This window comes from Gracilinanus agilis, chromosome X (assembly GCF_016433145.1).
Source record: "Gracilinanus agilis isolate LMUSP501 chromosome X, AgileGrace, whole genome shotgun sequence".
In the NCBI taxonomy this organism is placed as follows: domain Eukaryota; kingdom Metazoa; phylum Chordata; class Mammalia; order Didelphimorphia; family Didelphidae; genus Gracilinanus; species Gracilinanus agilis.
In genome coordinates this window covers 56,789,787-56,817,362 of record NC_058136.1, presented here as the reverse complement: position 1 = coordinate 56,817,362, position 27,576 = coordinate 56,789,787, and the positions used below count along the sequence as shown (strand labels likewise).

At 39.7% G+C, this 27,576-nt stretch overlaps 1 protein-coding gene across 1 annotated transcript in view; it reads right to left on the bottom strand.

Annotated features, from left to right (window-relative positions):
* LRCH2 (leucine rich repeats and calponin homology domain containing 2) overlaps positions 1-26,218 on the bottom strand; it is a 69,719-nt gene extending 43,501 nt beyond the window's left edge. The window contains exons 1-9 of the mRNA XM_044682481.1: positions 25,995-26,218; positions 22,405-22,531; positions 15,754-15,859; positions 15,533-15,669; positions 6,634-6,767; positions 5,023-5,110; positions 4,565-4,676; positions 4,252-4,349; positions 4,088-4,146 (exon numbers count right to left, since the gene is read on the bottom strand). Of these exons, the coding sequence (XP_044538416.1) occupies positions 4,088-4,146; positions 4,252-4,349; positions 4,565-4,676; positions 5,023-5,110; positions 6,634-6,767; positions 15,533-15,669; positions 15,754-15,859; positions 22,405-22,531; positions 25,995-26,218 (1,085 nt within the window). The remainder of the gene's footprint in view (positions 1-4,087; positions 4,147-4,251; positions 4,350-4,564; positions 4,677-5,022; positions 5,111-6,633; positions 6,768-15,532; positions 15,670-15,753; positions 15,860-22,404; positions 22,532-25,994) is intronic.
* Positions 26,219-27,576: the final 1,358 nt, after the last annotated feature.

The following is a 27,576-nucleotide window of genomic DNA, read 5'->3' as shown; positions in this document are numbered from 1 at the left end:
AAGAAGAGGAAGAGGAGAAGAAGTTTCTTCCAAGGTCTTTCCTCCACAAATTGTTTAGAGCATTAGAAATCAGGTAAAGCAACATCCAAACCCAACTGTCAAGACCACCTCATTAAAGGAAAGTCAGCAGAGTCAGTGTGGCCTAGTGACTGTGGTCAGGAAGATCAGGGTGGTTTTAGCAGAAAGCCATTGCTTCTACTTAGTTTGGGCCTTAACAGCATCACTTCTATTCCAGGGGCCAAAGGTTCCTGATATGTAAAAAGAAGAGTTTGGACTCCATGATCTTTAACAACCCTTCCAAATCTACCCAGGCCATTTTAACAGCTTGTGTGAGCCATGTCAGCTCTCTTTGTCCAGCTTCTTCATTTGCAAAATGAGGATGGCAGGACTATTGGAAAGATCACAGTGAAGGCATTAGAAAAAGTCAACCAGTAAGAAGGAACTCAAGAAGCACATATTAAATGTTTACTATTGGAACAATTAGGCAACTCAATGGATAGAAAGCCAGGCCTGAAGACAAAAGGTCAACCCTGGGAAAGTCACTTCACCCCAACTTCCTAGCCCTTACGACTCTTCTGCCTTGGAACCAATGCTACACATTGGTACACATACAGATACGGGTTATATAAAAAAAGCTTATTATCTCCCAAGCAATACACTAGGCACTGAGATTATAAAGGAAAAGCAAAAATAGTCTTTATTCTCACTTTAATGGGGTCACAACATACATACCAAGATAGGTCTATCTCCAAGATACATGTAAAGAAGACATAAATAATTCATAAAATGACTATTTTATCATTAAATTATCATAAATGATAAAACATTTAATAATTAGTCAAGATTACCAATGATCTAGATATAAATGTTATTGTTGACAAATATTACTCATATGACAAACTGTTGTTAATACTATATTAAAATAATCAAGTGATTGGCTCTTATTCATAGAACTATAAATTAATCCAGTGTTATTACTAATAATGAATGATCACTGTAACCGGGGATAATTAATAATGTGTAATTAATAAGTGCCATTAATAATTAGTAAATGCTATTAATTCTTATTAAATTTCTAAATGGATGACAAGAATGACTAATTAATAATCACTGTTATTATTAATAATAATAGCTAGCATTTCCATAGCACTATCAAGTTTGCAAAGTTAAAGGCATCCCGTTGAAGGTGGCACTTGAGGTGCATCTTGAAGGAAGCCAGAGATTCTAAAAGGCAGAGGTGAAGAACAAGAGCATTCCAGGCATGGGGGATAGACATGTAGTCTAAGCAAAAGCAGAGTCAAGAGACAAGTGTGCCATGTGATAGGTGAGGGAAGAGCTGTAAATGCCATCCAGTGGGGAAAAGGGAGCCCCTGGAGTTCACTACGTTCAGGGAGAGCCTCACAGCCAGGATGCCAATGAGGAAGCTATTAGAGTAGTTGAGACAAGAGATGATGAGGATATGAACAAGGGCGATGTTTAGATGAGTGGAGAGAAGAGATCTTGTGGAACAAGAAACAATTTATTGGATATGTGGGAAGAAGGTGAGTGAGGAGTTGAGAAACTGGGAGACTGGAATGGTGGTATTGCCCGTGACATAAAGAGGGATGCTCAAAATGCAGAGGGTTTGAGAAGAAAAGATAACAAGTTCTGTTTTAGACCAGTAGAATTAGAAATAAGTATCATTGATAAGAAGAGCAGTATTTAGACAGTGCTTTGAGGTTTGCAAAGTATATTACTAATATTGTGCTGTTTGATGTTTACAATCATCTTGGAATAGAAGTGCTATCACTATGTCCATTTTACAGATAATAAAACAGATACAGGCAGAGGTTAACTGACTTGCTAGTGAGTATCTAAGGATTTGAACTCATCTTCCTGACTCTAAGCCAGCCCACTGTGCCAAGAGTTGCCTCAGTATACTTTTAGGACATGCAGTCTGAAATGTCAAATAGGCTGTCGGTGATATGGGACTGGAAATCAGGAGACTGGGGTTGAATATATAGAGATCTGGGAATAATCTGCATAGAGAATATAGAGAAAAAAGTGAAGAGGGTACAGCAAAGAGCCTTGGGGGGGGCACAGTTAGTGCCATGAGAGATGCAAATCTGGCAATGGGTCTGAAAAGGAGCAGCCAGACGAGTAGGAGGAGAACAGGAGAAAGCAGTCACCAAAACCCACAAAGGAGAAAGTACCCAGAAGAAGGTGGTCAGCTGTGGTCAATCATGCCAAGAGATCAAGAAGAAGAAAGAAGAGCATTTTCAATGTGCCGATGAAATAGAACATTGGTAAAGTGTAAGGAGAGACATTTCAGGTGAATTATGAGGGCAGGAGCCAGATGGCAAGGGGGTTAAAAAGGCTAAGAGGAAGGGAAATGGATGCACCAAACATAGACAACTTATACTGAATTGCCATTTTGCCATGAGGTTTACCAAGTCATTTCCTTAAATACTTGTTGAATGAACATCAAGTGTGGGACTTGGTGAGCATAGCGTAGAGAAACAGAGTGATTTGTCTGAGGTCACAGAGCCAAGAAGTGTCAGAGCCAGGATGCAAAATGCTCTCTCTCCAGACCTATCGTCTTGCCTTTGTACAGCTCTGAAGTATATTATTATGCTTCAAAAACGCTCATACTCCACAGTCTGATAGTTGGGGAAGTATTTATCTTTTCTTACATAGGCCCAGGCCTCTCCTTCCTTTCCCCAACATCTCCACAGCACTGTGTGCAGACCTCAATACCCTTCCAGCTCCCCTGATGTGCTGTCTTCCTTTATTCAAATGTAAGACCCCTGAGGGCCCAGATTGTGTCTCCATCACTTAGCACAGTGCTTGGCAAATGGAAGGCATTCAATATATGCCCTGCTGCTTGTCTAGTGATCTAGCCATGACCTTACTACGTGTTTTCAGTCATTTCTAACATGACTGTGGCACACAAATCCAACAAGCTTAATCTAAACAGGACACATAGATGAAGTATAGAGCAAATCATTACACCTAAATTCTTTCAAGTAAATATTCAATTAGAAACTTGAACAAATATTTAACATATTTGTTTAATATATATTAATATACAGTAATTATTAATCAATTAATTACACGCTGCAAAATATTTAATCACAAATTAATTAATTGGTGCGTGAAGTAAAATAAATATTTAACATATTTAACATAACACATAACCTTTTTGGACTGTATAAGGACCCTGGAACAAGAGATCACGGAAAGGAGTATGACATGGCTGTCTATTGTCACCTTTTTTATTTAAATTATATCCAGAGTACATCATGTGAAATGTCAGGCTGGAAGAATTGAAAGCTCACCAGGAGAAACATCAACAATCTCAGATATGCAGACAGTATCATGCGGATGGTAGAAAGTGAAGAAGAATTAAGAAGCCTCTTGATGGGGGTGAAAGGGGAGACTATAAAAGCTGATTTGAAGCTTAACAACAACAAAATTAAGATCTTGGTAAATGGTCCCATCACTTCCTGGTGGAAAGGAGAAGAAACGGAAGCAGTGTCAGACTTTGTATTCTTGGGCTCAAAGATCACTGCAGACGGTGACTGCAAGACCGAAATGAAAAGATGCTTGCTCCATGGAAATCTAGACAGCATACTAAAAAGCAGAAATGTCTTCTTGCTGCCCAAAATGGTTTCTATAGTAAAAACTATGGTTTTTCCAATAGCAACATATGGCTGCAAGAATTGGACTGTAAACAAAGTTGAGCACCACAATAATGACACTTTAGAACTGTGGCACTGGAGAAGACTTCAGAGTCACTCGGGCAGCAAGTCAGTCAATAAAGAAATTAATTCAGACTATTTACTGAAAGATGAAATACTGAAGCAGAAACTTTAAAATTCTGGCCAAAATTGGAAAAGACCTTGATGCTGGGAAAGAGTGAAGGCAAAAGAAGAAGGAGACAGTAGAAGGCGGGATGGATAGTGTTACTGAAACAAAGAACATGAAGTTGGACAGACTCCAAGAGATAGTGGAGAGCAGAAGGCCTGGCATGCTATGATCTATGGGTTTATGAAGAGCCAGACACAACTGAACAACTCAACAACAACAAAAAGTCTCATGTGCTTACCTTTTCTCATCTCCCCATTCTTCATTTTTCTGAGATTTCTCAGAATATTTTTCTCTTCCCTTAAATAAGAAAAAAAAATTTTTACACTGGAAACATTCAGTCCATTTTTGTGAGATTAAAGAGGAAAAAAGCATTCACAGTAGTACAAAAAAAGATTTCTCTACCTTCAGGAAAGAGACAAAGGATCCAATATGTGCATCTCCTTGTTCAGGGACTGCTACATCCTCTGGGTTGGGGTCAATGTAATCATACACCTCCTGGTCTAGTACAGATTTACATGCGTTAGAAAATAAGAACATTAAACTATGGCTTCTGACACCACTCTTCTTTATGTCTTAGGAGATGCAGTTGACGAAATATACCATCATAATATGAAGTGTAGGCAAAACATTTAAACCTGGTTTTTGAGCCAATATCAACTCTAAGATGCCGTAAATACCCAAGGGAAAAATTAGGACTATCCCATCAATGAACTACCTTTATGAGAGTCAAGTTTGTTGCCCATCAAGTGATTGTCATTTCTTAGAGTCTGGTCTCTGGTTGATTCTGATACTTGAGAGTGAAGGCTGATTGTGTCATCATCTGATGGCTGGAAGGAATAGGAGAATATGACATAACATAAGAACTAAGTTGCATCAAATTCACTGAAGCAAAATTTAGGTAAGTTGTGTCATTAATGAAAAAGCAAGTTTTAGAATTTTTTCCACCCAGTTTCTAGTACAAAGTACAATTGTTAAAAATGTATTGGTCTCATCATGCAATTGCAAACATATTTGTCCTCTTGGAATTCTATACCAAATTAATATTGATATCTTTTCCAAAAAAAATGAAAGAAAAATCTAAGCCAATGCACACCTCTTCTCATCTATGTATTTCAAGCACTAAAGACTATTTTAGAAGAAAACATTTCCTCAGAATGAAAAGAGTGGGCTTACCTCAGTTGTAGATAGTCGTTTCTCTCCATTATCACTTCCAATACCAGAATCGGGGCCATGATTTTTATTTGGATAGAAATCTTCCATACTACAAAAATATGATCATTTATTTTTTTTCAAAGGGCAGTGAGAGCATTCCTCAATGAGAAAACTACATCAACTTCATCTCAAGGAAAAAGAACAAAACATTCCCCAATAATACACTTTTGAAAAGTTGAAAGTCCTCTTGCTTACACTAGGGAAGGGCTGGCATTCCCCAATTGATAAATGGGCAAGGGACACATGAAAAGGCAATTTTCAGATAAAGAAATCAAAACTCTCAATAAGCACATGAGAAAGTGCTCTAAATCTCTCATAATTAGAGAAATGCAAATCAAAACAACTCTGAGGTACCACCTCACACCTAGAAGATTAGCTAAAATGACAGCAAAGGAGAGTAATGAATGTTGGTGGGGATGTGGCAAAATTGGGATATTAATGCATTGTTGGTGAAGTTGTGAACTGATCCAACCATTCTGGATGGCAATTTGGAACTATGCTCAAAGGGCTTTAAAAGATTATCTTCCTTTTGATCCAGCCATAGCACTGCTTGGATTACACCCCAAAGAGATAATAAGGAAAAAGACTCATACAAAAATATTTATAGCCGCTCTCTTTGTGGTGGCAAAAAAATTGGAAAATGAGGGAATGTCCTTCGATTGGGGAATGGCTGAACACATTGTGGTATCTGTTGGTGATGGAATACTATTGTGCTCAAAGGAATAATAAACTGGTGGGATTCCATGTGAACTGGGAAGATCTCCAGGAATTGATGCAGAGTGAAAGGAGCAGATCCAGGAGAACATTGTACACAGAGACTATGTACAATACACTGTGGTACAATCGAACATAATGGACTTCTCTACTAGCAGCAATGCAAGGATCCAGAGAAAGGCTGAGGGACTTATGAGAAAGAGAACTAGCAACATTCAGAGGAAGAACAACTGCTTGAACACATGGGTTGATGGGCATATTATTGGGGATGTAGACACTAAACAATAACTCTAATCCAAGTATCAATAATATGAAATTAGGTCTTAATCAATGATACATGTAAAACCCAGTGGAATTGTGTGTTGGCTAAGGGTGGGGTTTGGGGGAGAGTTTTTTTTTATTATTATTTTATAAAAAAAAATAAAAATTAAATTAAATTAAAATTAAAAACAAACAATAGGGAAGGGCTGGGCTTTTTGACCCATCAAACATTTTCCAAGGCCTGAAGCAAAGTTTTTTCTTTTATTTTGTGTGCATCCAGAGCACAGAGTAGGCACTCCAGAATTGCTTGGTGAATTGCTCTGGTCTTCTACCTATTACCTAGTTCCACAAAGTAGACCCATTCCCCTTAAACCATTAAAATTACAAAAACAAAAACAAACACACCATTCTGGTGAGGTTTTAGAATGAGAAAGAAATCCATTTTATCTTGTTCTCACCATTCCTTCAAGGGTCTAAGAAGCTATACCAAAAATTTTAGGACTTTGGGTTCATGACAGATTTTTCAAATTAAGAAACCCATATACATACTTAGAGGCTAAATATCACACAGCACAATCATGATAAATACCAACTTACCTGTCTGTGAGAGGCTGAGAGGGAATCCTTTTACCTAATGAAGGAAGGTCCAAGGAGTCTGGCTTCTTTTCTATTCTGCAACATGCTCGAATATTTAAGAATTTAAATATGTGTACTTTACCCTTTAAACATATCTGTCAGGGAACACAGGAGAAAATGATTTAATGATAGAGCCCCAAAGGGAACCACCATTTTCCAGAGTTTTTTATTTATTTCATTCATTTTCCTCCTAAAATTGTGCAAACATTTCAGTGTACCTAAATGGATTTTTGTATATTTCAGTATTTTGTACTTTATTATCACAAAGGAAATGTTGGTACCATCAATACAACCAACTGTTAAGTTTTCTGATACCTCCTGTTCTTGGATAAAAGGAAACAGAAGCATAGCCATTCTCCCATTTGTTTTACAAGATTTCCTTCATAAAAGAACAGAGCCACAATAATTTAAAAGTGGGGATTCAAGAATACTACCTATACTATTAAAATATACGGGGGAATGGTTTTATTATGGAGGAGGAGGGGGCAGCAGAAGAGTTTTTGCAACTGACTAAATTAGTCACTTCCTGAGAAGAACCACTACTGGAAGCTATCATGAAATAATGCTGGATATTTAGATACTCGAAAAAAAAAATCAGAAGAAACTGCGTGAGGGAAGAGAGTATAGAAGTAACCAAATGGCAATAAAAATACTTCCAAACACAGTAAGAATGTGTTGAAAGACTGTGTTGGTGTATAAAAGATTATAGAGTAATATAGAGGCATACTTGCTGCCTGATTTCAGCCCAAGGGCCTACAAGAGAAGCTCAGGGAGACTCTGTTTCCAGACATGACACTCTGAAACTATGCAATGAGGAAAACTAGTTGGCAGTGGAGGCTGCTGATCTGGAAGGAAGAGGCATTTACAAAAAGGAATTAAAAGAATGGGCTGGCCCTAGGTGACACAGGACTACTTGGAGCTACTAGCAGGGGAGGGACAAATGGCCACATTCTCCAATCCAACCATCATGTGTTTGTACACAAATGAAGCTCTATTTCTTTGGCTCTGGCTTTTTTCTTATCTTGGGCTGACTGTTCTGAGATGGACATTGCCAGGCAGTGACCCTGTAAGCACTGCAGGGTCTAGAGAGACTTCAAAGAGACAACTGGGATCCCTACCTTTCAAGTGGAGTGGGGATACCACAGGAGCAGAGTGACCTGACCCAGAAGCAGACAGAAGAGTCTGGCAGAGATGCTTTGCCCTGCAATGACTCATCCGTTATCAATACCATGATCAGAGATTTAGAGCTAGAAAGGAACCTTAAAAACGAATCCTCCCATTTTCCAGATGATGCAACGGAGGCACAGAGGGATTAAGTGACATGGCGAAGGAGGAAGAGAATAACACCAATTACTAGGAAGATGCAGCACGGTCTAGATCAGTGATGGGCAAACTACGGCCCACGGGCCAGATGCGGCCCCCTGAAATGTTCTATCCCACTAGGTGACATTATTCCTAATCTGATGAATACACTGAGTAGGATACAATACAATGAAACTTGGAAAGAGTTGCCTTAGAAACAGACTGACAGATGAGCATTTCCTTTCCTTTGGCCCCCTCTTGAAAAAGTTTGCCCATCACTGGTCTAGTGGATAAAGGTCTAGCCTCAAATTCAGTAACACATGGGTTCAAGTCCTTCAACCTCTCAGTGCCACAAAAAATTCTCTTAAAGCTAAAATTTGCATAGAAGTGGCTAAAATAGTTATTCTGCAGAATAAGTTTTTCACAGATGTATGCCTTTATCTTTTTTGCCTTTGGGAATATATATTCTAAGATTAACATATTCTTCTGGGAGCCTGGTTGTGTTTTAGAACTGAATTTTTTTCTTTCTGGATGCCTGTAGTTTTTTTCTTTGACCTTAAAACTCTAGACTTTGCATAGGACATTACTAGGTATTTTCCTTTTTTAATTCATTCAAATTTGTGGTTCCTACCACCTCTACCCCCACCCCCACCCGGAGAAGACAAGAAATTCAATATCTATTATACAAATGAAGTTACACAAAACTTATTTCTGCACTAGCCACGTTCCATTAAAAAAAGAAAAAAAACAAGAAAAAGAAAAAGAAAGGTAAAAAATTCTCTTTCCATCTCAACTCCAAGTTCATCAGTTCTCTATCCAGAGGTGGACAGCATTTTTCATTTTAAGTCCTTTGGAGTTGCTATGGCTCACTGTATTGCTCAGGATGGCTAAATCTTTCACAATTACTCTTTACGCTATTGCTATTACTGTGCAAACTGTTCTTCTGGTTCTCCTCATTTCACTTTGAATCATTTCATAAAAGTTTTCCCAGGTTTTCCCAAAACTAACCTTTTCCTCATTTCTTATAGCACAATAGTATTCCATCATATTCATATACCATATCTTATTCATCCATTCCCCAATAGATGGACATCCCCTCAGTTTCCAATTCTTTGCCACCACAAAAAATGTTGCTATAAATATTTTTGAACATATGGGTCCTTTCCCTTTTTTTTTTTAAACATTTTTAAACCCTTAACTTCAGTGTACTGGCTCCTAGGTGGAAGAGTGGTTAAGGGTGGGCCATGGGGGTCAAGTGACTTGCCCAGGGTCACACAGCTGGGAAGTGTCTGAGGCCGGATTTGAACCTAGGACCTCCCGTCTCTAGGCTTGGCTCTCAATCCACTGAGCTACCCAGCTGCCCCTCCTTTTCCTTTTTTGTTGATCTCTTTGGGATACAGCTCTAACAATGATATTGCTGGATCAAAGGACAGATTGTTTTATCACTGTGGGTGAACAGTGCATTAGTGTATTATTTTCCCACATCCCCTCCAGCATTTATCATTTTCTTTTTCTGCCATTTTAGCCAATCTAATGGGAGTGAGATGGTACCTCAGAGTTCTTTTTATTTGTATTTCTCTAGTTATTAGTGATTAGGTGGATTTTTTTTTCATATGACAATTAACAGCTTTGCTTTCTTCCTCTGAAAACTGTCTGCTCAGATCTCTTGATTATCTATCAACTGGGAAATGTCTCATATATTTGGCTCAGTTCTTATATAGTTAGAAAATGAGACCTTTATCAGTTAAACATGTTGTTAAAAACTGTTCCCAGGTTCTTGCTTTTCTATCATTTTTGGTTGCATTCATTTTGTTCATGCAAAACCTTTTTAATTTCATGTAACCAAAATTATCTATTTTACATCCTGTGAACCATTCTATTGCTTGTTTGGTTGTGAATTCTTACCTTATTCATATATCTGATAGGTTCATTCCTTCCATGCTCCACCAGCTTGTTTATAATATCACTTCCGGTGTCTGAATCATGTGCTCATTTTGAGCTTCTCATCATAGACAGTATGAGATGTAGGTCTATGTCTCATTCCTGCCTATTTTTGGGTTCTCCCAACAAGTTTTACCAAGCAGTGCAGTTTTAGCCCTAAAGCTTGGATCTTTACTTTTTTTTAAAACCCTCACCACCTTCCATCTTAGAACCACTACTGTGTCGTCTCTAGGCTTGGCTCTCAATCCACCGGGCCACCCAGCTGCTCCCTGGATCTTTACTTGTTGTCAAACACACAGTTACTAAAATCTCTGTTTGTTGTACGTCTATCCAGTTCCACTAATCAACCTTTCCATGTTTTAGCAAGTACCAGATAGTTTTGATAATTACTACTACTCCGTAATAGAGTTTAAAATCGGGTATAGCTAGATCTCCTTCTTTTACATTTTTTCCCCCACTAATTCCTCTGATATTCTTGACCTTTTGAATTTTGTTATTGTTTTTTCTAGCTCAAAAAATAATTTTGGGGTAATCTAATCAAGATGGCATCCAATAAGTAGATTAGTTTAGATAGGCTTGTCATCTTAATTATATTGGCTCTGTCCATCCATATACAATTGATATTTCTCCAATGATCTAAATTTGATCTTATTTGTATAAAAATGTTTTATAATTATGTTCAGGTAGTTCCTGGTTTTGTTTTGGCAGGTATACTCTGTCTACGGTTATTCTAAATCTTCTCACAGAGTTTTGTTAGTGACATACAGAAATGCTGATGATTTGTGTGGGTTTATTTTATATCGTACCACTTTGCTGAAATTAATAATTGTTTCAACTAACTTGTTAGTTGAATCTCTAGGATTTTCCACATATACCATCATATCATTTGCAAAAGAGAGAGTTGTATTACTCTTTGCCTATTCTGAGTCCTCCTACTTGTTTTTCTTCTCTTGTTGTTATTGCTAGCATTTCTAACATATTAAGTAATATTGGTGATAATGGGCATCCCTGCTTCATTGCTGACACCTGTCTTATCTACCTCAGCGGAAGCACAACAAATTAAGAGCTCTGCCTGTCTTGGATGCTTCTTCCAGGCAGGAGGATTCAGTACTGAACTTTCTGGTAGAGAATCCAGTGGTGAAAAGGAGTTCAATGTGATCCCCTGAATGGGAGGGCAGAACAAGTTCCATGGCATTGACTACTTCTATTCTGAAAGGAGAAGTGAAGCCAGGACTTGGGTGGAAATCAATCCTTCTCCCACAAAACCTTTTGGCAACATAAGCTAGCAATTTTGTTTAGTTCTAAACTTTTGAAGTTCCTTCCCAATCTTCAAGCACCTTCTGAGCATTGTCTTCCCCTCTTCTCTCCTCCTCCTTCTCCTTCCCTGTCAGTCTCCTTCCTTTCCTCTCTCTCCCTTCTTCCACTTCGATCTTTCTTTAGATACTGGCTTCCCTCCCGACACTCTGCAAATGCATGCAGGTCATCCTTATTCTTACAAAATCTTTGGTTTATTACAATGGTAAAACTTGATCCTAAAGACGAATGATTAAAACCATTTCTGTCCTCTCTAAAGAGAACGTGGGGAATAACTGATATGGCAAGTTGAATAATGGGGCAAATAGGCATCATTATAACCATTTTGTAAAGCGATCTGTAATTAGGTGAACAAATTAACTAAAATGTTCATTCCTTTGACTCAGGGATTCCACTCCCATGCCAGAAGCTAAGGAGGCCACGAATAAGAAAAAAGTCCCCGTGGACATCAAGGTAGGTAGAGGAGCACTTTTTCTGTGGTAACAAGAAACTGGAAATAAAGTACAGAACTGACTAGGGCCTTGCTAAATAAATCGTGGCACACAGATGTAACTGAAGTGTGCTATGAGAAACAAGTAGGAGGGCGTACTGAGAAGTTGGTTACAACTCACGTGAACTGATGCGGAGATAAGTAGGGAGAGCCAAGAAAATAAATCTGCCCGGCGACTATAGCAATGCAAACGTAAACAACCAGCAGGAAGAGAATATGGCCAAATTACAAAGAACCGGCATATGAGAATGAATGAATGAAGAAGGCATTTAGTAAAGGGCTACTGAGTAGTACAAAGCACTATGTCTTGTATCCTTGAGGATACAAACAAAAAAGTCCAATGTTCCCGGCTCTCAAGGAATTCATATTCTAATGGAATTCTAAAAGACAAAAGAGAGGGAAAGTTTCAGGTGACAGATAGGAGAACCAAAGACATGATCAAAAGAAGAATCCTCATTAGGACAATGGTGATGTAGGAGACCATTATTCAATTCCTCAACAGGGAAACATAACAAACTCTGGAGCAACGAGGTGGCTCAGTGCATAGAATGACAGGTAGAGATAGAAGGTCATGGGTTCAAATATGGCTTCAGACACTTTCTAGCTATGTGACCTTGAGCAAGTCACTGAATCCCCACTGCCTAGATTTTATTGCTCTTCTGTCTTGGAAATGATATTTAGTATCGATTCTAAGCCAGAATGAGGTTTTTTAAAATGATAGCAATAAAAAAAATTGTTTTGAAAAAAGTAATCTTCATAACGCAGTTCTGAGAATGTCACTCTGTTGCCCCCAAACTGAAGTGGTTATCTACGCTTAAGGAAGCAAAGATAAACCTTCTACAATCAGGCCCCTGCATGTACTTCCAGACTTATTTCATGGGACTCTCATTTGAGCATTTTTCACTCCAAGTAAAGCGGAGTCCTCAGATTTCTGACCTTCTCTTGGCCACTCCTGCCTCTAATACTTTTATGCATGCCATCTTGCTCCCTGAAACGGACCTTCCTCATTGACCCCTGAGACTCCTTTCCAAGCATCTCTTCCTGCAAAAGCCCAACTCGGGTGCCATCTCTTTTAGGAACTCTTCCCTGACTTTCCATCTAACTTGAGTCCCGAAGGACACTCAGACCTCTCCTAAGGGCCTAATAACTTCCTAATTTGTATTAGAGTTCATCAAATTAAAAGCTAAAAGGGCCGGTGATGTATCATTGAATCGGATCTCTCATTTTACAAAGAGGGAAGCAGAGCTTCCTTTTCATCAGGCCTAAGAAGACCGCTCTGCTACTTTCGTCTTTTCTGTGATTCTGGGAGGCTCAAAGTGCTTATGTTGCCTGACTGGAGTTATGCTCAGGAGCAACAAAGACACTTACTGACCAGATTCGAAAACAAAAAACTATAAAGGACAAAACTGGAAAGATCCAAACCCCATCTGAGAAAGCTCTATCTCTATGCACTAACATGGCTGACAAGTAGCCATTCAGCTTCTGCTAGAGGATAGGCACTGAGGGGAACTACACTAGGATAGGCACCTGGGACACTTAACTAGCTCTGCAGTCCCAGGCAAGTCACTTCACCTCTGCTTGCTTCACCTTCCTCACCTGTAGGGAAGGGCTAGCACCTCCCTGCCAGGATTTATTGTGAGGATAAAATGAATGAAGCACCATATGGATGCAATTAAAACAACAACAACTAACGCGTGACACAAGCCCTCCCACTTTGACACAACTCTCACCATTGGGAAGTTTTGCCCTCTCATTGCTCCTGACTCTGCCCTCGGAACCAAGAAAAACAAGTCTACTCTCTCTTCAACATGAAAGCCCCTCCGATTCCTGAAAAGAGCTGTCGCGTGTATCCTAAGTCCTCTTAGCTGACGCAGTCGGCATGACCCCACGTCCTCAAGAAAGTGTCACGGAAAGTGACAGACTGGCTTTGGAGCTGTGCGATTTCAATCAATGTCCAATACTCCCAAGGATTCTATTTTATAAAGTTTATTAATAATCACTTGAAGTAAAGGAATAAAAAGGTAACTATCTAACAAAATAAGACCATGTAAGTCCTCTTGCCTCTCCCAAAAAGCCTGCTTCAGTCAGCTGCAATCAAAAGAAGAGAGAGCGAGAGGCGGGGCTACACAAAATTTATATCCTTCCTATGTCAACACGTAACGTGAGAAGGAAAATGGAATGCTGGGAATAGTAGTTCTAGGGTTCAAATTTTAATTACACAGAACCGAGGGACCTGGGTTGGGACTTCAGCTCTGCTACTCACAACAAGCTGGACGAGCTCAAGTAGGTCACTAAATGTCTCGTGGAAGTTCACTAAAGTTGAGCTCTGGAGATTTTTCGGACAATCTCCTCTCTCGCCTTGCGTCTCCCTCTCATCTTTCTTTGAACCAAAGTATCAAGCATTTCTCCCCATTCAGGCATGTTTTCTAGTATCTGGCCCAATGGTCTAGCTCACTGACTCCACCATCGACCTTCAGCTGTCCCTCCCAGATTGTAGCATCTGCAAATTTTATATCATATAATAAAGTGTCAAATGTAGCTCAAATACTTCCTAACCCTAACCCCACAGCTAGCACAGAAATATAAGTTCTGCTATTAATTCCTTATTAGATAATAACACCTTAGTATCTATTCATCTATCACATTAAGTTGTCAAACTTTTCAGAGTCCCCCTAAGCTGCTGATGTCTGCTTCCCTCCAACTTTGGATATGCTTGTATGTCCCCCAACAGAATGGAAGCTCTATGAGAGTAAGACTCCTACAAGGGGCTTAACAAATGCATCTGGGTCAGTGATAAAAATATTTTTATTTTCATATGGCAGTACCGAGCCATACTGAGCTTTCCTTCTGCTTGCTATCTGTGTCTGCCTCACCTTCCCTACTAGATAGTAAGCTCCTTGACAGCAAGGACTGTATGGCCTTTCGCTTCTGTATCCCCAGGACTGGTATAGTAAGTACACTGTACAGATGAGATGGCTTTGAAAACGTTGCATCCCAGCATAGTAAAATCCAAGGCAGGAGAAGATGCTAATCACCATGATGGCTCCTCACAAGCTCTGGAGCTTCTCAACAGAGTCCTCAGATGCTCCGTTTTTAGAGGAACAACATGGCCGGTACTAACTGATGGAGAAAACAGTGACTACATTAAAGAAAAATATCCTTTCGAGTGAAAAGAGAAGAAATCCAGCCTGAGCAGCAAATACACTAGAGGCCACTGGACCTGGCCAACCACTGCACTGAGAAATTTTCCATTTGGGAGGTGAATGAAAGCATTTGGGCTAATAGAAACAAGAAGAAGAAGAAGACCCAACATTTTTATAGTACTTACTATGTGCCAAGCACTGGACTACATGCTTCACAATTATCATCTCCCTTGAGATAATACTGGAATCCTCATTAGCAAATCAGCCATTCGAGTGCACAGAATGACACACTGCTTGCACAAGAATGTAAGTGCCATCAGCCAAAGCTTCTGCTCAATGATAAAATCTTTCTCTCAGCGCAGGTGCCTCTTACTCTCATTGTAAAGCCTAAGTAGACAGTGACTGGAATAAGGAAGAGCTCCCAAGCCATCTAGCCAATGAAAACCCCAACCTCCTGGCCAGAAGAGGACACGTTTCTACCTGGCTGCCTGAGCCGGCAGTGCTCCTTTCCCAATTTCCTTGTCTGACAAAGAAAGAAAGCAATTCTATTTAGAGCCAGATACACAGATGACACATTTAGCCCCAGTTCAGTTGTTTCTTAAGTACCCAAAGACACAGGCGCCAATGGGTATGGAAGGCAGGAGGGAAAGAATGAGCTTCCGGTACAAACCTGTGCTGGTGGTATCTGCATTGGATTGTTATCCAAAATGATCACTTGCAAATGACGGAGTTTCCTATAACAAACTGGAATTTCTGTCACTTTGTTACAAGAAAAATCCAGCTTCACTAAGGGAAGATCTCCCAATTCTGCCAAGAGAGAAAAAAAAAAGTTAAATTTTCAACGTCCATAATCTCTTGTTCATGTTACATAAAGAATCGTGAGTTTCTTACCATCTGGCAACATGTGAAGATTGTTTCTTCTTATGTTTAGCTCTCTAAGCGAATGTAATTTTCCTATCTGTTGAGGGAGGACCTGAATTTCATTGCAGCTAATATCCTGTGTGAAAGAAGAAGAAAAGAGTGACTTTATCAGATTGGTAAATTCCTCATACAGGACTTGATTATTTGTCTACCAACAGTCACGTCCTGCTAATGTGATTTCTCTAAAAATCTATCATCTGTTACCCTCGCAGAGTAAAGAAGTTGGTAGTACATGGCCCGAGCAAAAGTTGTCCATAAAAAAGTTCAGGTCACAAACTAACCCCCCCCCTCAAAAACTTCAACAGCAGATGAACTCTCAAACAGGCAGGGGAGAGTGAGGAACAGTAATGGCAACACGGCTGCTGCTTAGCCAGAAGTAAAAGAAAGCACTCGCACTGTGAACCTTTAGGTCACTAATGACAGCTCCAACGGGGCACACACTTACGTGAGGCAGACAAGTTTCGGCATTAATGGGACTAGGGATAAAGGGGAAACTACAGAAAAGGCTGGAGCAGCCTGTGCAGTGCACAGAACATAGGACTTAGAATCACATGACCTATCCTGAGGTACTTATGAGAAAGAACGCTAGCCACATCCAGAGAAAGAACCGTGGGAGCAGAAACCCAGAAGAAAAGCATATGATTGATCACATGGTTCCATGGGGATATGATTAGGGACATAAACTCTAAATGATCACCATTGCAAATATTAATAATATGGAAATAGGTTTTGAACATGTATAACCCAGTGGAATTGCTCATCGGCTTAGGGAGGGGGAAGGGGAGGGAAAGAATATGAATCATGTAATCATGGGAAAACATTCTTAATTAATTAAAGAGTAAAAATAAAATAAAATAAACTCTAAATCCTAAAAAAAAAAATCACATGACCTGGGTTCAGCTATTGACTCTGCCACATAACACACCTGTGTGATCTTGAGTAAGTCAATTTCTTACCTTTTCTCTACTTTGGTTTCCCCATCTTGAAAATGGGTGAGGCGGGTTAGCTGTCTTCTAATGTGCCTTCCATGTCTAAATAAATCTAAGACCCTAATTTTAGAATGCTGAGTAAGATCTCTTTGTCCAAAAGAACTGATTACGGTGGGAATTGTAAGAGATTCGGTTGGAGGCATTACAACCCCAGCCTCCTATTCCAAGGAATCACCCTGGAAATTTCTCTAGAATTGGTTAGTAAAATCGATCAGTTAACATGCCTTACCATAGTAACAGCTGAATAAAGAGATATCCAATTTACCCATCAATAAAAAGACTCTGAGCATTCTAGGGATAGTGCAAATCACATTCACAGTTCCTGCTTCCCAGCTCTCACTGGCAATGAGAAAAAAATAACACTGTGAAAACCGGAGGTCTGTCCAGTTACAGAGAGTGGTTACAGGGATAAAAGAAGAAAAATGAGAGCTCTGCAGAGGAGAAGGAGGCCAGAGGGGAGGAGAGGCTGTAAGTGAAGGTACGCTGCAGATTTCCATGAAGCCACTCTCTATGATCTAGGCATACCTGAGAAAATGTGGAGAAATTCTAGAGAAGTATTATTGAAAAACAAACAGTAAAGCTTCCTTCTAGACATGTTTCATCTAATATGAATGTATTCGTTTCTGGGAGTCAAATTTTAAGGACCTTAACAAAGATCTATTTAGAGAAGATGACCATCCTTTGTAATAGAAAATGAACAATGAAGAGAAAAAAAGAATCCCATAAAACCAACCTCTGCTATTGTATGCAGCACTTTACACTCATGTTCCCACATTTCTGCCACCTTCTCATATCCCCTTCTTGGGAATAAGTTTCTTCATTTTTCTTTTACAGAATTCAATTTTGATTTTTTTGTTTTAATGGTAAGGAGGGAATAATCATTTACTAAGTGCCTAATTATATGCTAAGAACTTAACAAACACCATCTCATTTGATCTTGTGATATTGGAAATTTGGGGGTCCTTTTTTTAAAAATTTTTAAATTTATCTTTTTTAGTTAATTAATCTTTTAATTTTGATTTCCCTGGTCTAAACTTCCTGTGGACACTTAGATCTCTTACAAACTACATTTCTCATGATTCCTCTTGCATAATACACGTGGGCAGGAAGTGTAAATTATGTAAACAAAGGTATAAAGGCTCAGGACAGAATTGTTACTTCCTCTTTTCCTGCTGAAGCAGCCAGGTGGAAGGTATGGCCCAGCATTTGAATGAGCTCTTATCAGGCACGTGGCTTTAATTATCAATATGGCTTTCAATAAAACCCTAATATTTATATATATATGTATCCTTTTTATTTCTTACACTGTAAATGTAAATTATGTTTAGAAATTAAAAGGAGGAAGGAAGAGGGCTTGATGGCTTAAAAGGAAATGAATGTCACTTTTAGTGATTTTGAGCTATTCTCTGCTCTTGTATGGCTAGGCAATAATTTCAGTGAAAAGGATATTTGGAAAAAACAGGAAAGGACCTATCTGTACAAAAATATTTATAGCTATTTTTTTGTGGTGGCAAAGAATTAGAAACTAAAAGAATGTACCTCAGTTGGGGACTGGCTGAACAAATTGACGAATATGATAGTGATGGAATATTATTGTGCTATAAGGAGATAGAGCTTGAAAGACCTGATGCAGAGTGAAATATGATGCAGAGTGAAATAAGCAGAACCAGAACATTGTACACAGTAATTAAAATATTATGGAAAAATAAAATGTAGACTTTGNTATATATATATATATATTCATTTTATTTCTTATAATCTTCAAAACAATCCTGAGGTAGATACTGTTATTATCCCCGTTCTACAGTTGAGGAAATTGAGGCAGAGGTTAGGCAACTTCCCAAGAGTAGACAACTAGGTGGCACAGAGGATAGCATGCTGGTCCTGGAATCAGGAAGACTTTGATTCAAATCTAGCCTCAGACACTTATTAGCTGTATGGTCTCGGGCAAGTCATTTTACCCTGTTTGCCTCAGTTTTCTCATCTGTCAAATGAGTCAGAGAAGAAAATACCAAACCATTCCAGTATCTCTGCCAAGAAAACCCAAAATGAGGTCATGAAGAGTCAGACAAGACTAATCAACTAAAAATGTTTTTCAAACAACTCTGTGGTACCATCCCACGCCTATGTGATTGGCTAATATGACAGAAAACAAAAATGACAAATGCTGGAAGGGATGTAGAAAAATTGGGACACTAATGTACTACTTGGAAACTGATCTAACCATTATGGGGAATGATTTAGAATTATACCCAAAGGGCTATAAAACTGTGCATATTATTTGACCCAGCAATACTACTACAAGGTCTGTATCCCAAAAAGATTAAAGAAAAGGGAAACAGATCTATTTGTACAAGAATATTTAGAGCAGCTCATTTCGTGGTGGCAAAGAATGGGAAATTAAGGGATATCCATCAACTGGGGGAATAGCCACAAAGTAGTATAGAATACTATTGAGCTATAAGAGCGATGAGCAGGATGCTTTCAGAAAAACCTGGAAATATTTACATGAAATGATAGCTGCAAAGTGAAGTGATCAGAACCAAGAAAACTTATATAAAGTCACAGCAATGCTGTACAATGCTCAAGTGTGACTGCCTTAGCTTTTCTCAACAACACAAGGACCCAAGACGATTCTGAAGGACTTATGGTGGGAAATGCTATCCATCGCCGCATTGCATGACTGCAAATCAAAGCATACTTTCTTTTTACTTTTCTTTTTTCTTGGTGGAGTTTTTTTTTGGTTTGTGTTTTCTGCAACATGATTAGTATGGAAATGTGTTTTGTATGTCCACACATGTATAATCTATCGATCTATCAATGAATGTTTGCATTCGCAAGAAGGGAGGGAGGGAATTTGGAACTCAGTTTTAAAAAACAAATACTAAAATGGTTTGTCCAGATAAATGAGAAAAAATAAAAGCATTCTTTTTTTTTAAAACCACCTATTCATAGCCTTTGACCATTTAGCTATTAGGAAATAGCTCTTGGTTTTATCCATTTGAATAAATCCCTCAAATGGTTTGCATATGAGACCTTGATCAGAGAAACTTGATGTAAAGATTCTTCCTATTTTCAACCAGTGAAAATGTGTCTGACTGGGACTGCTCCAAATCCTCCGGGACGCAAGTGAGCCAAAGCAGAGACTTGCAGACTATGTACTCCATGCCCTTATTTAGCCTCTTGCTGAACTGGCACAAAGAGGAGTGAGTTCCCTACATTCCTGTCCCTGCATGCTCACTCCTTAGACCGCTTAGAAAATACCCTTGACTTGGAGGAGTTGAAGAGGGAAAGGAAGAAGGGAGCAGTTAGTGAGGAATAAGGAACAGTGCTTGAACAATGGCAGCCAGGGTTTGGAGTCGCCGTGTGTCATGGAAAGCGATCTCAGAGCTGAAAGGAAGAGTGAAGGAAAGAGAGCTGGGGACAGAGTCACTTCCTTTACAAAGTCATTGGCTCTCCCGACTCAGCGGCCAATACGGGATTACTTTGTCATCACGATCCCTGAGGTGCCAAGGCCAGTTATGTACGTATGAGTCGGCTTGGAAGCCTAAAGGGCAGCTTTGCAGACACTCTGAAAGGCTCCCGCTGTATGTCACTGTCCTAACCTGTTCTCACCTTTGCACTCACAAGTGGCTAAGTCAGAGTCTATGTTCATTTAGTTTGGAGTCTTATCAGATTCTTCACAGAAGTTCTCCATCTTGTCATCCTTTGGCAGAGATACTGATACATAAACTGAAGTTATTTTCAAGGTAGTCTATTTGCAAATACTTATGAACGATACAATATGAGATGATCAAAAGCCCTAGATAGCACTGGCGAAGGTTTTCAAGTTCACATGCCCAGACTACAGTTTCAAGCTGCCTGTGAGCCCTCTGCATTACTCCAAAGAGTGGAGGGAGGACGTGCTTGCTTTGGGTGGCTAGACAGAGGGTCGAGGCATGCAAAAAATGTCCTTGGGCACTGGGAAGTGGAGGAATGGAGTAGCTTCCAGAGTGCCAGCTCTGCCCAGATGCCAATACTTTGCCAACACTGCCCTAGGATATATTGTTTTCTTGTTGCCTTTAGATGCACAATGAAAGCAAGGCCACCACTTCCTTTCTTTGTCTCTTCAAGGATAAACCTCTGGCAACCATATAACAAAGATGTCATGTTTAGAGTAATGACGGTGAAGTCAAGTTTTCACAGATGGTATAAAAACAGGGATTCCTAGTAACTTCTCACCTGTTCTCTGTCACTACGGGAAGAGAAGGCGAAAACACTGGCCTGAGGGTCACTCTATTTTTCTTTGCTTTATGGGGTTCCGTGGGCAGCTTACTGGTGGTGAGCCTCTTGTACTTGATTGTACTATTCCTAAGAAATCAAACTCAGTCCAATGCCAGGACACTACTCTAAGTCCTCTCAAAATGAGGGAACTTGCCAAAGCTTGCGCTTTTGAGAACAGAAAATCAGGTTCATCTCATGATCAAATGACAGAATAGGATTTGGTGGAGCATAGATTTAATGAAAAATTAAGTTTATGATTAATATTCAAAATAAAAAGTAAAAATTCTACATATTATGATGATTGCTCTGTGGAGGTGTGGAACAGAAAGATATACAGAGAGGGAGTTGTTGAACAGTGGACAAAGCACTAGCCTTGGAGTGGGAGGACCTGGAACTTGACTTACCTGTAGGACCTTGGACAAGTCGCATTCTCCCTGGAATTTTGGCTTCCTCCTCTATAAAATGAGGAGGTTGGCCTAGATGGCCTCTAGGGTTCTTCCCACCAGAAATCTTTTGATCCTGTGATCCCAATGTATTTGCCTTAAAGACATTTTCAATTTTGTAACTCCACGTAATGGTTTGAAACTAGTATCATGTTTTTGTTATTGACTGCATTTCCTAGCTTTAGTAAACATTTCTGATCTCAAAATATAATGAAAAGCATGAACAAAGGGAGGTTTTGCTCTTCACCATTGCCTCCAGATCTCTTATTCTTGGCTTTTTCCCTTTCCTGCTCTTGCTCTTCTCATAGCTGTCAAACAAAACTTTACTTAACTCTCCTGTCCCTTGTCTATGTCCTTTGTTCATAAAATGGGCAGGGGGGGAAGCTTCTTTAAAATATACGATAGTGAGGGGCAGCTGGGTATCTCAGTGGATTAAGAGCCAGGCCTAGAGACGGGAGGTACTAGGTTCAAATCCGGCCTCAGACACTTCCCAGTTGTGTGACCCTGGGCAAGTCACTTGACCCCCACTGCCTAACTGTACCACTCTTCTGCCTTGGAGCCAATACAAAGTATTAACTCCAAGATGGAAGGTAAGGCTTCTAAAAAAAGCTCTTAATAAATAAATAAATAAAAGTAAAATATACAATAGCAATTGAAGTCTTTTTAGACCCCCCCCTTCACTTTAAAGTCAGTTTGGGGTGTTTGGAGAGAGTGACTTATAACCAGGCTTCTTCCTTGATTGGTGTTTATTAAATACCAGGATAAAAAAAGCCCTTAAGATGTCATTAAAATAAACAAAGGAATATCATATATCAAGGTAATTTTGTTTAAAATTGCATTCTAGTGAAATCCTGCATAGAACACATCGTTCATATGAAACATGTTTCATATGTTAAAAAAAGTTTAAAAAGTCTTTACATACTCACCAATTCCATTAAGTCTTTTAATTTCCCTATTTCTTCAGGAATGGAAACCAGCTTATTATTACTGACAACCAAAACTTTAAGCGGGAGATCAAACAGGTATTTTGGCAATGTTGATAAAAGATTTCGACTGAAAAACAAATCAGAAAAAACTGTCAGAACGGTCTCCGAAACTTGAGCCAGAGTATCATGGAAAAGCATCTCACTTTAAAAGTTAATGGTATAACTGGGACAAGAGAGATAAGACCACCTTGCTGACTCTCAAATATCCAGCACGGCTCTCCCAAGCTAGCAATCACCACCAATCTATGACCTTTTTTTTAAACACAAGATCTTTTATCAGGACAAAACCAAATAAGGCAACAAAGACAATTATCAGCACGTGTTCCCCAATGCATACAGTATCTGGCTCACTCTCTCCCCCCCCCCCATATGTAGCACGGGAAACGAATTTACCCAAAAAGGCTAATGGCTTCCATAGGGCCACGTTCTTTTCCCTCTGCAAGCAGCACAGCTGGTAAAAAGTGAGAAACCTGAAGCTGTCAAAGCAGATAACCTCGGTATCACTGTTTGGAAATTACCCCTGTTGGTATCTGCTACCCCCGTCCCCCCACTTTGGGCTTGTCAGACTGCTCTTGGTCTCATGAAAGTCCCAGTTTGGACTCAGTGATCTTCAGGAGTCTTAATGCTGCCCGTCCAACTTGTCTTCTTCATCATTCTCAAGAACCCTGGCCAAGAGCTCTATTTAACTTCTTTCTTCTTGGAAGGGACAACAGTTTCTTCCTTTCCACTTCAACTGAAGGAAAGGCAGCAATTATTTCTCTATTCCTCTTCTTCTTTTGCTAGGATCCAATTGTATGAATTACTTTCCAAGCTAGACTCTACCAGACTAGTGAAAATCAGCATGTGCTAGATATATAAAAGCCTATCCAAAGACGAATGGATTAAATCTTTAAGCCCCATAATAAGTAAGCGATGGGAGCCAAAACCCAGGACATATTCCACTCTAATGATCTCTCGTGCCCTTTCTCTTCAGAAACAGATCATGGAACCCGGGAGTTCAGGTTTCCTATATAGAAAAAGTAAAATTTATCTGTCTACATTTTTTTTCCACTTGGGAGACTGCTAACACACCATTAGAATTGAGTGACATTCTTTAATATAATTTGTTTTTAAAACCTGAGATGAAAATCAGGTTTTGGAGATCTAAAGAAAAGAGAGCCAGGAAGGATAAGGATTTGGTAAAGAGACTCTCTAGTCAATTGCTCCATTTCTACAATGGCATACATAATATATCTTGAGAATCAAATACAACTAAGTTTCACCAAGTACGGTGTCCTGGTGATATTAAAGAGAGCTGGCTTCAAAGTCAGAAAGATCTGGATTCTAGGCCTTCCTCTGACAATACAAGAGTTGGGCAAGTCACTTCAACTCTCAGTGCTCTAGGACAGGACTGTCAAACTCACACAGAAATGGATCCCTGCTGGTGGCATACTGACTTAGAAAACCACAAATTAACATTATCTATGTTTTATTTTATCTTTATTTTATTAAACATTTCCCAATTCTACTTTGTTCTCCTACACTCTAGGGACCCAAAGGTGTCACACTGCCTTGCCGTCCACACAAAGATGAAAGAAATCACAAGTCCGATCTCTATCTTATCGGAAAAACTCCAGTTCTTTAAATTACTGCCAGATGAGGGACAACTGTGCAAATGAGGGGTGCATCGAGGAAACTAATGAGAAGGATAAGGATATGGAGCTTTTAAAAGGGGTTAGGGACCATATAAAGAGCCTCAAGGACATCTAAGGTAGCAGTGGTAACATTCATGAACCCACCAGTCTCAGACTATTCCTAATACCCCCAAAAGCAAGGAAATAAGACAGCCAAACAGCAGAGGAGTTGAAGAAACCAGTGAATGATCCAGACAAAGATGTAGGTGGTAAGTGGGTACAGATCTCCACCATTTGCCCCCCTGTTCAGCTGTATAAAGACCTTGGACCTGACTTCTTTACTGATGGAGGGAGTTTATAGGAACTCGCTTCATTTCCCAGCTACTTCACTATTATTTCAGGACGTATTCAATATTTAATTGTCTCAATGTTACTCAATGAATACTAGATTTCTAATCCAAGCTCCTGAGTTCAAATCCTGGCTCCTATAGCTCCTAGCTTTGGATCTTCTTGGTGGTGTTGTCATTCTTTAATCGTGTTCGACTCTCTGCGACTCCCATTTGGGGTTTTCTTAGCAAAGATACCAAAGTGATTTTCCATTTCCTTCTCTAGCTCATTTACAGTTGAGGAACTGAAGCAAACAGGGTAAAATGACTTGCCCAGAGTTACACAGCTAATATCTTTAGCCAGATTTGAACTCAGGAAGATGAGTCTTCCTGCCTGCAGGTCTGGTGCTTTATGCATTGAGCCACCTAACTAGCCCTGCCAGGATCTTGAGCAAATCATTAAAGTCCCTTCAGCGTGAACCTAAGATCCAAGAATATTCATATTATGGGGCCTGTGAGCAACATAAACTAAATTTTCCAAACAATTAATGTGTCCAAACTACCGCTGCTCCAGTATAGAAACTTCTGCTTGGCAATCTCTTTTATTTGGGAAAAAACAATAGGAAAAAAGTGCAGTCTCACTGATCTATATCGTATAAAGAAAAGTTCCATCTTCTAGCCACAAAGCTCTCAACATTAGCTGCCTTTTGCTTAAAGAAATCTTTGATTCAGAGCAGCTTCAGTGATACTCTCAGTTTGCTTTTAACACCACGAAGATTCTCTCAAAAGTTCTTGTCCCACATAACCCGTGCCATGCAAATAAGGTAATGAGGATTGGTGAGAGCAAACCTCAAGGGTTCCTCAACTTTGGACTGCCTAAGCGTGGGGCATGAGGGTCAGATCCCAAACCAATTATCAGCTGTTTCATTTGCTCCTGTCTCTTTGCTTCTGAGTACATTATTTTCTTGCTCAAAAATGTGGCAATGAGGGGATAGCTGGGTATCTAAGTGGATAGAGAGCCAGGCCTAGAGATGGGAGGTCCTGGGTTCAAATTTGGCCTCAGACACTTCCCAGCCGTGTGACCCTGGGCAAGTCACTTAACCCCCATTGCCTACCCTTACCGCTCTTCTGCCTTGGAGCCAATACACAGGATTGATTCCAAGACAGAAGGTGAGGGGGTTTAAAAAAAAATGTGGCAATGAAGTGCATGTGCTGCTGAATGAGAACTTCTGTTAAAAACTGACAGCGAGTGATTGCACTGCCTGAATGCCGCCTCAATAAATACGATAATGAGAAGAAAAATGACTCTCCCACTCGAATGAAGCTAACAAGAAATCCATTCTAAGAAGCGAGTCACACTCTAACCATTTCACGAGTACAGCAGCAACGTGCTTCATACACCTCTGAGAGGCTCCTTAGAGTTTCGCCAAATGAGCGCCCTCCGATTCCTACCTCAGCCGTTCTTTCATTATCATCAATAAGGGAAGCCGGAAGAGCACACAGAATAGAAGTCCAAACGTTTCCCAGCTAGCAGAAGGGATTGCAATGTGAGTTAACACCAAGAACTAGAGGGGAAAAAAGGCGTGCTTACCTAATATTAAGGTATGTTAACATCTGCAGGTTTTTTATGGTTTCAGGAATGGCTTTGATGCAATTATGATATAAATTTAGGGTCTCAAGTGGTGCAAATAGCCAGACATCAGAAGGAATCTCTGTAAATCGATTTCTTGAAAGATCTGAAAATGAAAGTTGATCTTTATTGAGTATTAGAAGCCAACCTACAAACGTGGTCATCAACAGCATTATTTCATACATCATGAGTCGTCTAGAACCAGGATGTCCAAAGGGACTCGGAGATACACGTGAAAGAGAAGCTGCAATGGGATAAAACACTATTCGCATAGTGGATAAATTCACAATGGCCCAGGAGACAAGAAGAGAAACATGGCCTTCAAAAACACACTCAGGGGGAATGTTTTGACTGACATTTTGGATCTGGTATCAGTATTATTGCTCCCATACCTAAGTCAAAGAAATAAAATACATTAAATGTTCTTACTGGCATTAAGTGCTCATGATGTACAGGGTGCATCATAGATGGAATAAGAATTTAAAAAGTTTTGTCTGTGACAGAACCTGCTTTCTTAGTCCAAAAGAGAAAAGATAATTATATAAATAACTGACTCTGATAAAGGGGACAAAGAAAAAGGGCAAAGGAAAGGCCTAGGCTAAGTGGTATGGGAAGTTTGAGAAATAAAGGAAGGAGGGGAGAGAGTCAAGGAAAAGAGAAGATCTGAAAGGACTCAGAATCAAATAAAATGGGATCAACTTCCTTCAAAGTTATCTCCAAAATCAACCGAGTTTAATCTCCATTCTTACTGCTACCATCCTGATTCAGACTTTCGACCTCTCAACCATGGTTTATTTCAGCAGTCTCTCAAGTGACGCTCTCCAACTATATTCCTTTTTTTTAACCTAGTCACTACTTTAAACTTAGCATTCCCCTCTCAGAAAACAGATGGAGTTGGAAAGTTGTTATCTAGACCAGTGATTCCCAAAGTGGGCGCCACCGCCCCCTGGCGGGTGCTGCAGCAATCCAGGGAGGCGGTGATGGCCACATTTTTTTTTTTGTGTATTACATTCTATTCTGAGTTCGATAAATAGTTTCATAATTTCCAGGGGGCGCTAAGTAGTATTTTTTCTGGAAAGGGGGCAGGAGACCAAAAAAGTTTGGGAACCACTGATCTAGACCAATCTCCTTCATTTTAAAGATAAAGAAACTGAGGCCCACAGAAGCACTGACTGCTCTAAGGTCACACAGCTAGTAAATGGCCGAGCCAAGTTTCAAATCCCAGGCTTTCGACTCCAAATCTATCCATATTCTACCCACTAAACTCTGTTATACTTTTACAAAAGTCCTCTGTAGTCTGGGTTACCAACTGAACAATAAAAACCTGAAATCACTATATAGATACTAGCTGTTATTTTTTTGTTCCGTTGTCTCAATTGTGTCTGGCTCTTCGTGACCCCATTTAGGATTTTCTTGGCAGATTCACTGGAATGGTTCGCCATTCCCTTCTCGAGGTCATTTTACTTCTTGAGGTCATTTTACAGTTGAAGAAATTCATGCACACAGGGTGAAGTGATTTGCCCAGGGTCCCACAGCTAGCAAG